The 14,823-nt window shown below is 35.2% G+C and overlaps 2 protein-coding genes across 2 annotated transcripts in view; one reads left to right on the forward strand and one right to left on the reverse strand.

Moving 5' to 3' along the window:
• Positions 1-14,823, reverse strand: part of LOC126955751 (signal peptidase complex subunit 2-like) — a 705,796-nt gene that overhangs the window by 225,490 nt on the left and 465,483 nt on the right. The gene's annotated exons all lie outside the window — the stretch shown is intronic.
• Positions 1-14,823, forward strand: part of BBS7 (Bardet-Biedl syndrome 7) — a 55,301-nt gene that overhangs the window by 4,923 nt on the left and 35,555 nt on the right. The window contains 6 exon segments of the mRNA XM_050792630.1: positions 2,564-2,626; positions 4,160-4,335; positions 6,657-6,843; positions 10,211-10,283; positions 10,955-11,071; positions 12,689-12,819. Of these exon segments, the coding sequence (XP_050648587.1) occupies positions 2,564-2,626; positions 4,160-4,335; positions 6,657-6,843; positions 10,211-10,283; positions 10,955-11,071; positions 12,689-12,819 (747 nt within the window).

Below are 14,823 nucleotides of genomic sequence, written 5' to 3' on the forward strand. Positions count from 1 at the left end.
CAAGAATGTGGAGAAAGGAAACTCTTCTGTGCCGTTGGTGGGATAGTACCTCCACTATAGAAAACAGTATGTAGGATTTTTCAAAAACTACAAATAGGGCTACTATATGGTCTAGCAACCCCAATACTGTGAATTTACCCAAAGGAAATCATTATATCAAAGAGACAACTGCACCCCCATGTTTTATTGCAGCATTGTTCACAATAGCCAAGATACGGAATCAGCCTGGGTGTTTAACAACAGATGAATGTATAAAAAAATGTGGTATACATACACAATGAAATACTATTAAGCAAAAAAAAAATAATGAAATCTTGACCAGGCACGATGACTCACGCCTGTAATCCCAGCACTTTGGGAGGCAGAGGCGGGCGGATCACCTGAGGTCAGCAGTTGGAGACCAGCCTGGCCAACATGGTGAAACCCCATCTGTATTAAAAATACAAAAATTAGCCAGGCATGGTGGCAGACATCTGTAATTCCAGCTACTTGGGGGACTGACGTGGGAGAATCGCTTGAACCCTGGAGGTAGAGGTTGCAGTGAGCCGAGATGGTGCCATTGCACTCCAGCCTGGGCGACATGGGCAAAGCTCTGTCTCAAAAAAAAAAAAAAAAAAAGAGCGAGAGAATGAAATCCTGTCATTTGCAATAACATAGATGGAACTGGAGGACATTATGTTAAGTGAAATAAACCAGGAACAGAAAGTTGAACACCACATGTTCTCCTTAATATGTGGAAGCTAAAAAAATTTGGTCACATTAAAGTAAAAAGTAGGACAGAGAATACTAGAGGCTGCAAAGGGTAGAGGGAAGGAAGGGATAGGGAGGCATTTATTAAAGGATATAAAATAGCTAGATAGGAAAAATAAGCGATGACTATAGTTAACAATATATAGTTTCAAATAGCTAAAAAGAAGATATTGACTGATCCCAACACAGAGAAGTGATCAGTATTTTAGATGATGGATATGCTAATTATCCCAATGTGATCAGTATATGTTATACGTATTGAAACACTGCTATGTACCCCACAAATATGTACAATTGTTGTCAATTTAAAAATAAAATTAAATGAATAAAATGAAAAAGATAAACCAACAGATTTCTGATTGTCATTTATTGTATTAAGTCTCCTAGATTAGCACTTCTCAAACTTTTTGGTCTCAGCACCCCTTTACACAATTAAATGATTGAGGATCCCAAAGAACATTTTTTAATGTAAGTTGTATGTATCAATACTTACTGTATTAAAATGAAGACTAAGAAATGCTTAAACTCTTTTATTAAAAAATTAACTCATTACATGTTTATATAACACGCCTTTATGAAAAATAATTATTTTTCAAAACAAAAAAGAATTTAGTGAGTATAGTATCATTATGTTATACTTTTTGCAACTTGGTTAATGTCTGGCATAAGCATACACACATAGATTTTCATATTTGTTTACTGCATTCAATCTCGTGCTATGTTGTTTTGGTTGAAATATTTGAAGAAAATCAGCTGACACAGATACATAGTTGGAAATAAGGAGGGGTATTTAAATAACTTTTTCAGATGATTGTGACTCTTTCTATTTGATACTATGCCTAAACTTGATTAGTAGTTTCTTAAACCAGAGCTCCCAAACTTTTTTAGCACCAGGAACCAGTTTCGTGGAAGACAGTTTTTCCACCAATCGGGCTGGGATTGTTTTGTGATGATACTGTGTTCTACCTCAGATCATCAGGAATTAGTTAGATTCTCCTAAGGAGCATACAACCATGCGCAGTTCACAATAGGGTTTGTGCTTCTATGAGACTCTGATGACGCTGCCAATTTGACAGGAGGCGGAGCTCAGTCTGTAAATGATTGCTTTCCCGCTGCTTACCTCTTGCTGTGTGGCCTGGCACCCAACAGGCCATGGACTGGAACTGGTCCAAGGTTGTTTGATATCTCCTTTTGAGGAAGAAGTGTTAAAATGTCCCTCTATCCTTAATTTCAAAATAATTCATTGTCTACATGTTAGTAATTGTTGAAACTAGGTGATGGGCACATGATAATTCATTATAATATTTTGTGTACATTTTCATACATTAAAATTTTACTTTTAAAAAAGGTGTTTAAAATTATTAAATATGTCACTCACAACTTTATTTGATAATCTGTTTTAAAAGTTAATCTTAAAATGTTCTTATGCTCCAGTTATGAAAAAAAAAATTACTTTGTAGGCATTTCTGACCATAATCCATTGTCCGGAAGTATACCTTCATAACAGCCTGCATGTGGACTCCTAGAACCTACAATAAAAGTTGAAAAAAAACAACAACAACCATATTTGTGTTGTCCTATTAACATTATAGGAACAAAATCTATGGCCAATTACTTTTCTAATGACTCTCCATATCCTTCTCTTTTGGCTCTTGTTCTTTTGAGGATTATTTTTTGTGGGGGTGTCTTTCCTAGATTTTCTGTTCTCTATTAAGTCAATATTTATAAATTAAGAATCTTGCTTTCCCTGTATATAATTATTAGGTCATAATATTAACAATAGTAATTTTAGATTCTCTTCCATCTATTACAGGTGGTTATTGGGGATCATGATGGGGTAGTTATGTGCTTTGGCATGAAGAAAGGAGAAGCAGGAGTAAGTATAGCTTTGTGAAGGGGAAAAATAGTTCTCTAAAACAGAATGCACTATTTATTGAATATACTAGGTTAAAAATTTCCTAAAATGCACATAATGGAAAATGGGTTCTGAGGGAAGTAGTTAATGTGAGGTATGAGTCTGCAGGCAGCACAAAAGTCATTTGCTAGCTAGTTGTAAGGCACCTTTGGCATCCTGTGGTTGTGGGTTACTTTTCTACGCTGTGTAATATATTACCTCAAATTTAGGGCCTTAACACAACACACATTTATTATCTAACAGTTTCTGTAGCACAGGAGTTTGTGCTCAAGGTTTCACACAGCTGCAATTTAGGTGTCAGCTGAGCTGTGTTCCTTTCTGGAGTGTGGGGTCTTATTCCAGGCTCATGTGGTTGTTTGCAGAATTCAGTTCCTTGCTATTACAGGACTGAGGTCCCCACTTTATTAATATCTGTAAATTTCTTTTTTTTGCTCTCAGTTCTTTGAGGTCTCTACAATTTCTTGCTGTGTGGTCCTCTCACAGTCCTTCTCACAACATGGTAATCTAATTCTTCAAAGCCAGCAGGAAATTTCTCTAGTCTGCTAAGAAAGAATCTTATGTAGCATAATGTAATCATGGAAGCAACTAACCTACAACCTTTGCCACTTAATTTAACCTAATCAAGGAAGTTATTACTGTTACATTATCATATTTACAGGTCATAATTAGAAATTTAGAATGATGAGTCTGAGATGTGGATTCTGGTATTCATTATATACTATATGGAATTTCCAAGAGATGAAGAGAATAAAAACTACCAGAAACTCAGTGTTTCCATTATTCATATTCTCCCAGATATCTTATTCTCTGTATATAAAGTCATGGGGAGGAAGTGGAGGAGAAAAAGCTGGTGCAAATAATAAAATGGAAAATAACCATGAAAAAATTAATGAAATGAATATTGTTTTCAGTTAAATAGATATATGATTATAGGTATTAAGTCATACATTCACATTTTCAGTAAATTCTATAGTCCTTTACTATTAAAATTTATAAAAATTGTAAAGAAACCAGGAAAGATTAGTTTTAAAAGATGATTGAAGTGTAAAAACATGTTCATTGGACCTCATTAAATAATTTGCCAAATGGACTTCCCTGTTCATAGGAGTATTGTTTAAGCCAGTGCCTCTAAAACTTCAATATGCATAGGAACTTGCTGGGGAATCTTGTTAAAATACAGATTCTCATTCATTTGATCTGCATTTTAAATCAATTTAGTGATGCTAACATTGCTGCTTAGTGAACTGTACTTTGAATTGCAAGGATTTAGATTTCAATGACATGCAAATATGTGTGGGAATATATATTTCAAAGTTGAGTACAGCAAAAAACCTGAAGAGCTACTAAAGTATACAGATTATTATCTAAAATTATTTCTATATAGTGGAACTGTAATATTTTGCAAATTTAACATCTTAACATTTTGTATTGTAAAGGAAAAAATGCTCACAATGAAGTAATTTATGTACTTTTTTCATGAATGATTTTTTTCAGGCAGTGTTCAAGACTTTACCGGGGCCGAAGATTGCAAGACTGGAACTAGGAGGGGTTCTTAACACACCTCAGGAGAAAATTTTTATTGCTGCAGCATCTGAGATTAGAGCCTTCACAAAAAGAGGAAAACAGTTCCTCTCTTTTGAAACAAACCTCACTGAAAGCATTAAAGCTATGTATGTCTATTGTTCCTTTTTGTATTTTTACATACTTATTTATAATATTTTGGATAGATGTAAGGCAACTGATTAAGTATCATATCTTAATAGGCGTTCTGGAAAATAAAATTAACTAAAGGTATTTTATTAGTCAGAAACTAAATTTGACCTACAATCAATATGAAATTGGTTGTTGAAGTTTTGTTTTAAAGAACTTCATAGTATTTATACAATCATTTTTGACTACTTGGTTCAGTTTTGATTCATTATCAAGGTATGGGAAAAAATGGAAAATAAATCTCTAGATATTTAGCTTTATGTTCCTTGGCTCTTTTTGCTAGTTCTGGTTTTCAGGTAGCATCACTATGTTAAAAGGCTGACTGTCAAAGTTAGTGATTACCAAAAGGGTATAATTTCAGGTATATCAGGTAAGACTCTAAGTGAAATATAGCTCCCTAAATGGCTTCCTGATGTGAAATTTTGCAATTCAGATTTTAGTTTTTGAATCACAGGGAGCTGAAAAGGGCTTTAAAATTCATCTAATTCACTGTTTCTTAAATTTGCTACTTAGAAGAATCCCTTGGGACACTTAATTCCTTGTCCCACCTCATACCTACTGAATCAGAATAACCTGGAGTAGGTTTTGTTTTTATTTTTTAAGTTCTTCCTTTGAATCTAGTGCAGCCAAGTTATATAATCAGTCAGACTCTTAGGCTAGAAACAACTGATTCAGCCCAGAGTTTTGTATAATGCACAGCATATCTCCTGATGTTTGAGATGTAAAATGTTGGCTTGGTGAAATTAGATAACAAACAATGGTAAGTGGAAATATGTAATTTCAAATGGTTTAACAAGAATAGTAACACTTTTGAAATACACTTGTATATAGACATGGCCAATGATAATTGTGAAATACTAAAAGTAATGTGTTAATAGCATAACTACATTCGGACAGGTATATGGATAGTAGTGTGAGAAAGATACGGAGTTTCTCAGTAATAGTCTCTTTAAATGGTTTTTTAAATGTTTTTACTAGAGTGGCAAAGATGGGATAGAAAAGTTCTTTACTCAAGTTTTGAAAATTGATTGTCTGAATCCCCACATTTGTAAGGTTTTATAGGAAAACAAAACTTATAACTTGAAGATACTCAGTAAGGAAACTGACCACTTAACATTAGTCACTACACATCCTTTCCTGCTTAATGCTGCCATGTATCCCCACTCATGTCAGCAATAGTGATTGCTAAATAGTACTTTGGCCAATATAATGCAAATATAATACAGATTGGTTTCAAAATGGAATTTAAAATTTTGAAAAACAGAATTTCATGAAGTTGATAAAAATAGTAAGAGGACTATTCAATGATATGCAGAGCCACAAAGTGAGGCCACTTAATAACTGAAGAAGAGAAAATCAGGGAGGATTATTATAGGATAAGCTCTTTAGATAATAATTTTAATGTAAAAAATTTTAAATAGAACTTGGAGGTAGAGGAATACATGAAACATTCAAATAAAATTATCCTCTTTATGATAAATATGGTAATAACAATCTAGAAGTGAAAAATATATCACACTTACATATAAATTTTTGTCAAGCCATTTTAGCTCACCCAAGTGAAACCTTGATTCAGTCTAAGAATTAGAACATAGTTATGACTATTGACTAAATTTTGTTAAGTGTAATTTGAAATGAACTTGTTTTCATTTCTCTTTTCAAGATAAAGTTCTAATGAAATCATTTTTTTTCTGCTGTTTATCATTTAGTTTGAGGTAGAGTCACTTAAAATAGATTTTTTCAGGCAAATTAGTGTGCTGGTAAGAAAGCTAACTCTAGAGCAAAAAACTGAGTTGCAGTCTAATCTACTACTTAATAATTAGATGCCATTAGGCAAGTTATTTAACATTTTATTATTCACCTGTAAAAAGGAATAATAATGGTCCCTATTTTATAGAGTTATGATGATTAATTGATCTAATACATAAAAATCACTTAAGATAGTGCTTGGCACATAGTACACAAAGAAGTCATTTTTTGACGTATTAATTGCCTTTGGATATAGACAGTTAAATTATCATTATCTTGTCTTTGTTTTCCATTTTTCTGAGCTCAGTTTTATTGGGAAGGCTGAGGCCTTAACATCCTCATATTCAGCTTTCAAAATCAAAAACAGTGTTATACCAAAAACACTAGAAATTAAGTAGGAGAAAGTTTTAAAAACTGTGTTCTCTAAGTCTATAATAAAATGTTAGTAAACTATAAATTGTTCTGTTTTTATCTCTGAAAAAAATTCAGTACCTGTGCTTATTTTTAAAAATTACTATTTTAATGTTCTCAGGCACATATCTGGCTCAGACCTCTTTCTCAGTGCAAGTTACATCTATAACCATTATTGTGACTGCAAAGACCAACATTATTACCTTTCTGGGGATAAAATCAATGATGTTATCTGCCTTCCAGTGGAAAGATTATCTCGTATCACACCTGTATTGGCCTGCCAGGACAGAGTGCTCAGAGTTTTACAGGTTGCTGTTATTTGTATTTTTCTAATTTTTTATAATTTATGTGAGAGAATATTGATGAACATTATGTACTTGAGATAAATAACTATAGTGGTTACTGTTTTAAGTGCTTATATAAATATATGGAAACAATTTTTAAATAATTTGACACATTAATTTTTTTAACTTGAGTCAAATGTGTTCTTTTGTAAGTTTTTAGAGAAGCATATTTGGGAGAAAAGGGATATTTTTTGCCTCACCATCCACAATTTCTGAGCTATTATCAGAATGGAGTACTTTGACTACAGATAACCTTTGCCTGCCTCTTTGTTTTGTTTTCTTCTTCCATCACCTTTCTCTTCCCCAAAAAATCAAATTAAAGGAAGAAATTGGGCTGGGGGGAGGGTTTTTATATAACTTGAATTTATCCAGCATTTATGGCAGTATATGAAATAAGCACTCAGTAAATATTTGTTGGATAAGTAAATGAGTGATAGAGGGAAAAATCGTTTTGATGTCCTTATATTTCTGGTAAAAACCACGATTGACTAAAACAACGGCTTCAGGTCATTGTTATGAGTAATAATAGTTACCACTATATCTTCTTGAGAGTGGCTTTCAATAAAATGCATGCACACACATATATACACACACACACACTACAGGATGCTTAAAATAATATTTAAATGTAAATAGCATATAACAGGTAGATCAACTGGATCAGAAACAGGCTGGTAATAGTTGGCGCAGTTGATGAAAAAGTTTAGCTGTTAAGTCCATGCCAGCACAGGCTATCTTACTCTTTGGAATTCCATAGACAGATGGCCATTTCTTGGCATCAGCGCTTTTGTAGAAGGAAAGATCCAGTGAGTCTATGAGGTTTTTACCCCCCAGGGACAAAGTCATGTTAAAGGTTCATTTTAGGCTTGGCATCGTGGCTCAAACCTGTAATCCCAGCACTTTGGGAGGCTGAGACAGGAAGATCATTTGAGGCCAGGAGTTTGAGACCAGCCTGGCCAATATGGTGAAACCCCGTCTCTACTAAAGATACAAAATTAGCCGGTTGCAGTAGCACACCCCTGTAATTCCAGTTACTCAGAAGGAAGGAGGCTGAAGCACAAGAGCACTCGAACCCAGGAGGCAGAGGTCGTGCAGTGAGCTGAAATTGCGCCACTGCATTCCAGCCTGGGCAACAGAGGGAGACTCGATCTCAAAAAAATAAAAATAAAAAAAAGGAAAAGAAGAAAGGTTCATTTTAGAGTTATGAATGATTAATTTCCCCCATAGCCTGTGCTTTTAAATATGAATTATTTTGAACAAGGCTTTTAACAGGAACTGTTTAGCATTCAATTAGAAATTGACTGAATTCTAGGATTCTGCTTTGTTTGACAAGAGAGCCATATGCTTATTACTTTTTAAAAAAAATTACTAAAGATTTGTAGAAAATAAAGTTGAAATCTTTCCCTCTGCACTGCATACTTTTTTCTCACTCCCCATCTATCTCTATGAATAATCCATTACTCCAGAGGTTGCCTTTTTTAAACAGTTTTGTGTATATTCTTTTGTGTTTATATAGTTACGTGTGGAAAACTGTAAATTTTAAAATGATATTTTAAATAAAAGATAAAGCGGGCTGGGCACAGTGGCTCAGGCCTATTACCCCAGCACTTTGGGAGGCCAAGGTTGGAAGATCACTTGAGTCCAGGAATTCAAGACCAGCCTGGGCAACATAGTGAGACCCCTATCTCTTAAAAAAAAAGTTTAGCTGGGCATGGTGGTGCATGCCAGTAGTCCCAGCTACTCAGGAGGCGGAGGTGGGAACATCACTTGAGCCTGGGAGGTCAAGGCTGCAGTGAGCTATGATCACACCACTGCACTGCACTCCAGCCTGGATGACAGAACCAGATCCTGGCTCAAAAACAAAAACAAAAACAAAAAAAAAAAGATAAAGTATATGGCTTTCTTATGTTTTCTAAATAAACATTAAACTTTTTTAGGCCCGGTGTGGTGGCTCACGCCTGTAATCCCAGCACTGTGGGAGGCTGAGGCAGATGGATCACCTGAGGTCAGGAGTTCAAGACCAACATGGCCAACATGGCAAAACTTTGTCTCTACTAAAAATACAAAACTTAGCCAGGCATGGTGGCCTGCACCTGTAATCCAGCTACTCGGGCAACTGAGACAGGAGAATCACTTGAACCCGGAAGGTGGAGGTTGCAGCGAGCTGAGATCACACCATTGCATTTCAGCCTGGACAACAGAGTGAGACTCCATCTCAAAAAAAAAAAAAAAAATTAAAACAAAAATGTCATACTATATTTACTATAATTTTGCAAATTGTGTTTTCTTTTCTTTTCTTTTTCTTTTTTTTTTTTTTTTTTTGAGACAGAGTCTTGCTCTGTCACCCAGGCTAGAGTAGTGGCGCAATCTCAGCTCACTGCAACCTCTGCCTCCTGGGTTCAAGCAATTCTCCTCCCTCAGCCTCCTGAGTAGCTGGGATTACAGGCGCGCACCGCCATGCCTGGCTAATTTTTTTGTATTTTTAGTAGAGACAGGGTTTCACCATGTTGGTCAGGCTGGTCTCAAACTCCTGACCTGATGATCCACCTGCCTCAGCCTCCCAAAGTGCTGGGATTACAGGCGTGAGCCACCACGCCCGGCCCATTTTGCAAATTGTGTTTTCTTTCAATTCTAGATCATGGATATTTTTTCCATGTAAGTATAAGTTCTTCTAAATCATTCTTTAACAGCATCACAAATACTGTGCCCCAAATGACAAGCATTACAAGTAGCAAAATTGAAAAACTGAGAAATATAAAAGGACCTAACTTGTTTTTTTTTTATCTAAGTAGCAGGTCATTCTGCCTCTAACTGGAGCAGATTTTGGGAATACCCAAAGGCAAGGCCAACATTTTCCTTAGGAAGTAACTTTGTGTCTATTAAAATATTTGGATGTATTCCAAGTTAAAGCTCTCCAGTTCACCTAGAGAGGACAGGGAATAATTTGTTCCTAGAGACTTGATAGGAAAATCTACCAGTGTCAAGTTTTCAGGCAAACAACGTATTTAAAATATATTAAGGGTAGACAATATTTTAAATGTTTTCTCCATGGTCTTTTACACTATATATATATGTGTGTGTGTGTATATACGTGTGTGTATATATATGTGTGTATATATATATACGTGTGTGTATATATATGTGTTCAAATCAGTTGTTATATGCAAAATTGCTAACAAATGCAAGTTGTATTCATAACCTAATTTTTAAAGCAATTTTATTCTAGGTGTTACTAAGAGTACTATATTTGAATATTGATGTTATTCATGAATGCCTCTATTATTTTCAGTCTGTATTCTGTTTCAGTTTTTAAATACTTCTTTTCCTTCAGGGATCTGATGTGATGTATGAAATTGAAGTTCCTGGCCCCCCTACTGTCTTAGCACTACACAATGGAAATGGCGGTAATCAGGATTTTATTTTTCACAAATCAACTATGTGTTTTAATATTAAGTGAAAATGGGAAATTGTAGAAAGGACATAAACTAGAAGCGAGACAGTTGTCTTTCTGGGATCTTGCCAGTAACTAACAGCACAAGTTATTGAACTTTTAATTCTCCGTTTTTTTTTTTTGGTTTTGGGGGCCTGGGGGGCAGGCTCTCACTCTGTCTCCCAGGCTGGAGTACAGTGGTACGATCTCAGCTTACCACAGCCTCGACCTTCCAGGCTCAAGGGATCCTCCCGCCTCAGCCTCCCTAGTACTACAGGCACACATCACCATGCCCGGCTAGCTTTTTGGTATTTTTAGAGACAGGGTTTTGCCATGTTGCTCAGGTTAGTCTGGAACTCCTGGGCTCAAATGATCCTCTCACCTTAGCCTCCCAAAGTTCTGGGATTACAGGCATGAGCCATGGCACCCAACCTAGTTTCTTCATCTTAAAATTAGATAATGGGGAAATGTCTTATCTCTTATAACTATAAAATTGAGTGAATATATAATAACCATTCTCAAAAATTAAGTTTTATGTCTTTTTATAATATTTTTTAAATGAGATTTTTACATAACAATATTTTAATTTTAAAGAGATTACTAATTGTAGGAGAAATATAATATGTTGACTTTAATTATAACTAGGTGACTCTGGAGAAGACCTTTTGTTTGGGACATCAGATGGAAAACTTGGGCTTATTCAGATTACTACATCCAAACCAATACACAAGTGGGAAATTCGAAATGAGAAAAAGAGGGGAGGTATGCTTTTCATGTAGTTCAGATTCTGAGGTGTCAATGATTATTAAGTATCTTAAATTATATAATTTATTCTATTTTATTTATACTACATAGCAGACTTAGCAATTCACACCTTGATTTATCTACTATTTGTTTATTTGTCAGGTCTGTTATACTATTGGCAATTCTTTTAAAGTAAGAAATGCTTATAGTAATTTGGTATTGATGCGTTTTTACAGGCTAATATCATTTTATGCTAAAATCCAGTTTTAATTGGATTTTAGTTGTCTGAGGTAACTTAGTTGTCTGAGGTACAGAATTAATTGGAATCTAGGAGTCTTTGTTATGAAGCAAAGAAGAAGTGCAGTGGGTCAGAGAATATTCCTGTTTTCTAAGGAATTTATAACTTTCTAAGGAGAATTTATAACTGATTTGGTAGATAGTTAGATGCCTATGTATATGTTCAGGATGTTCATATATTCATTTATTCCTTCAACAAATACTTATTAGGAGAGACAGAGTAAAAACAAATAAATACATAAGACAGCTTTACCTAGTCACCTGAAGAAAATAAAACAGGGCAGTGTATTGGAGAGTGATGATAGAAGGAGGAGGGTCACTTTTAGACCAGGTAGTCAAATATAGCCTCTTAGAAGAGGTGAAATTTGAACTGAGATTCAACTGATAAGAAAAAAAGTTAGCAATATGCAGATTTGCGGGGAAAAAAATGTTTCAGGAAGAGGAGGAAGTAAGTGCGAAAGATTTGAGGTGGAGGTAGATTTGATTCATTTGAGGAACAGTAGGAAGGTCAGTTTGGCTAAATGCATTAACATGGCAGGAGATGGAGTCAGAAAGGTAGAGTAGAGCCAAACTGTTTAAGCCTTGGAAAACAGTTTGAATTTTAATCTAGGTGCTGTAGGAAGTCATCAGAAAATTTTCAGTGGGAGTGTGACATTTAATTTACTAAGCCTAAACAAAACAAAGGACACTGTTTGGAGAATGGATTGGAGGGGGCGGGAGGAAGCAGGTCAAAATTGGAAGCATGGAGACCAGCTGGAAGAGTTATTATAATTTATTCTAGTCTAGGCTAGCTTAGTCTAGGCTATCAGTAGCTGGAAACCTAAAGGAGACAATTTCAGTATATATTGTGGAGGTAGAGAAGATGGAATTTGCTAGTGGTTTTGATATGAGGGGTGGTGAGAAAAAAAGAAATCAGAGATGTAGCCCAGAATTTTTGTCTAAGCAGCTAGGTAGAATAATTTATGGAGATGGGGGAAGACAGAGGGAGGAGCAGTATTGAGGGGGTATGGTAAAAAGGGGAATAAAAAGTTTTGTTTGGGGTATGGAAAGTTTAAAATGCAGATGTCTGTGAGAAGATACCAAATTGAATATATCAGTCTGGAGCTTTGGCCAGAGCTGGAGGGAGATATAAATGTAGGGGCCGTTCTCACACAGATTATATTTAAAGACCTGGAAATAGATGAATGTGGATGGACAAGAGAAGAGCACTTGATTTTGCTCAAAGATTTTTACTCAGCATTCTGAGTCGGAATATGTGTTATTTTCATTCTTACTTGGCATATACTTGACGATAACTATTAGTCTTCTTAATAACTTATCACATATCTCTTTTTAAAGGTATTTTGTGTATTGACAGCTTTGACATTGTGGGTGATGGGGTTAAAGATTTACTTGTTGGGAGAGATGACGGAATGGTGGAAGTGTATAGTTTTGGTAATGCAAATGAACCTGTTCTACGATTTGATCAGGTAAGTTCATTAAAAAAGACTATATATGCTTATTATTTGTCAAATTATTATAGAGATGACAGATGGTTTGAATTTTATTAAGTGAAAATATATTAAAATCTTGTGTTTGGTTTAAAATATTGCTATTTTGATGTTATCAGAATCTTCTCCAGACTTCTCTTACGTTTGAATAATAGACTCTTGCCTTTAAGCAGGATAATAAATCACTTTTTCATTATACTTTAAAATATTATAAGTATCTAAAGTATTAAATATTTTGCCTTAGTTTATAACATATAATGACACTTTATAGGAGTAATATTTATATGTTTGGTTAATATAAATGAGTCTGTTTTAAAATAATATGATTTTAGGAATAAACTTCATATTGTTAGGACAGTATCAGAAATAACCTTAAGCAAAAGGAAAAAAGTAGCAGTTTCACTCTACCCACTCAAGGGCTGCCTATATAAGAAGAAATACTAGATAAAAGTAATTTTAGTTCACAAATTTTAAATGTAATTAAGCTGATTTATGCCAAGCTACAAAGTTACATAGAGAAGCATTCTGGCATAAATTGAATCTTTCCTTTTCATGAACTAGTGTTCTCCAATCCCGGGCTTCCCTATCCTGCCTCATATAGGACATACTGAGGCTATTAAACTTAAAGGAAATAAAAGAGTTCACAACTCAAGTGTCAACTCTTTTTTTTTTTTTGTCTAATTTCTCTACTAGTGGTACCTCCCAATCCTAACTTTAACTGCAGTTCAGAAAATACAAGTGGTTTGAAGCACAGGTAAAATATATCATTTAGAAAATATAGGGATAAAAATGTTACACAGTTGAGGTTATTTTTTAGATTGGTTTCAAATTTGTTCATCTTGTTTTGGTGTAAAAAGTCATCCTGCTAATGAGGCAAGTAATAGTCTAGGCTTAGAAATAATAATCCATTGTTGATGATCTCCTGCTTTTTCTCTTCAGCCCTTTGAGAAACTTTCCTATTCAGACCCCAAGTCTCCTCTTTGACTTTTATTCTAAACCCCAGAAATGTCATAGCATTTACCTGTTCTGCCAGGTCTGGCACTAAGAAATCCTATCTTCCTCTTATTTCTTCTGTCTAATGACAGAGGTCCTGCTTTCAGGTTATGCTTAGGTTGGGAGTACGCTGCGTCATCTTGGATTCACATCATCACTTACTATGTTGCTTTTATAATCAGGAGGAGACCTACTGTCTGACACAGTCTGGACTGGTAGATGGTTGATTAATCAAAAAATATAGTTAAGGGGTAAATCATAAAAAGAGAAAATATGTATACCTTGAACATTGCATTTTAACTTAAACTTATATACTCATTTGCCAATATTTTGAGGAAGGACCAAGGTCTTTTTTTTGTAAGTTTAGTTCCATGTTTTCTTACATAAAACTTATCCATAGTATATTGCCCAGGATCTCTGATTTTATGGTTATAGGATCCTTCCTTCCTTCCTTCCTTCCTTCCTTCCTTCCTTCCTTCCTTCCTTCCTTCCTTCCTTCCTTCCTTCCTTCTTTCCTTTCTCCCTCCCTCCCTCCCTCCCTCCCTCCCTCCCTGCCTTCCTCCCATTCTTCCCTTTCTTTCCTCCTTCCCTCCCTCCCTCCCTTCCTTCCCTCCTTCCTTACTTTTTCCTTTGTTTTTCTTTTCCTGCTCCTTGTAGAACAAGGCTACCCCATAGGCAGTGTGCAGAGTAGCCCCAATTTTTTTATGTAAGTACATAAGATAAATGAATTTCATTAAAATGTTCTATTAGCAAAAAAGTATATAGAAATGAACAGTTAAAAAAGGAAATGAATAGTTTTAAAAATGTTTTCCAAGTATATTGCATTAAAATACTCTTTTTTTTTTTTTTTTTTTTTTGAGACTGAGTCTTGCTCTGTCGCCCAGGCTGGAGTGCAGTGGCCAGATCTCAGCTCACTGCAAGCTCCGCCTCCCGGGTTTACGCCATTCTCCTGCCTCAGCCTCCCGAGTAGCTGGGACCACAGGCGCCCGC

Source organism: Macaca thibetana, chromosome 5, assembly GCF_024542745.1.
Source record: "Macaca thibetana thibetana isolate TM-01 chromosome 5, ASM2454274v1, whole genome shotgun sequence".
In the NCBI taxonomy this organism is placed as follows: domain Eukaryota; kingdom Metazoa; phylum Chordata; class Mammalia; order Primates; family Cercopithecidae; genus Macaca; species Macaca thibetana.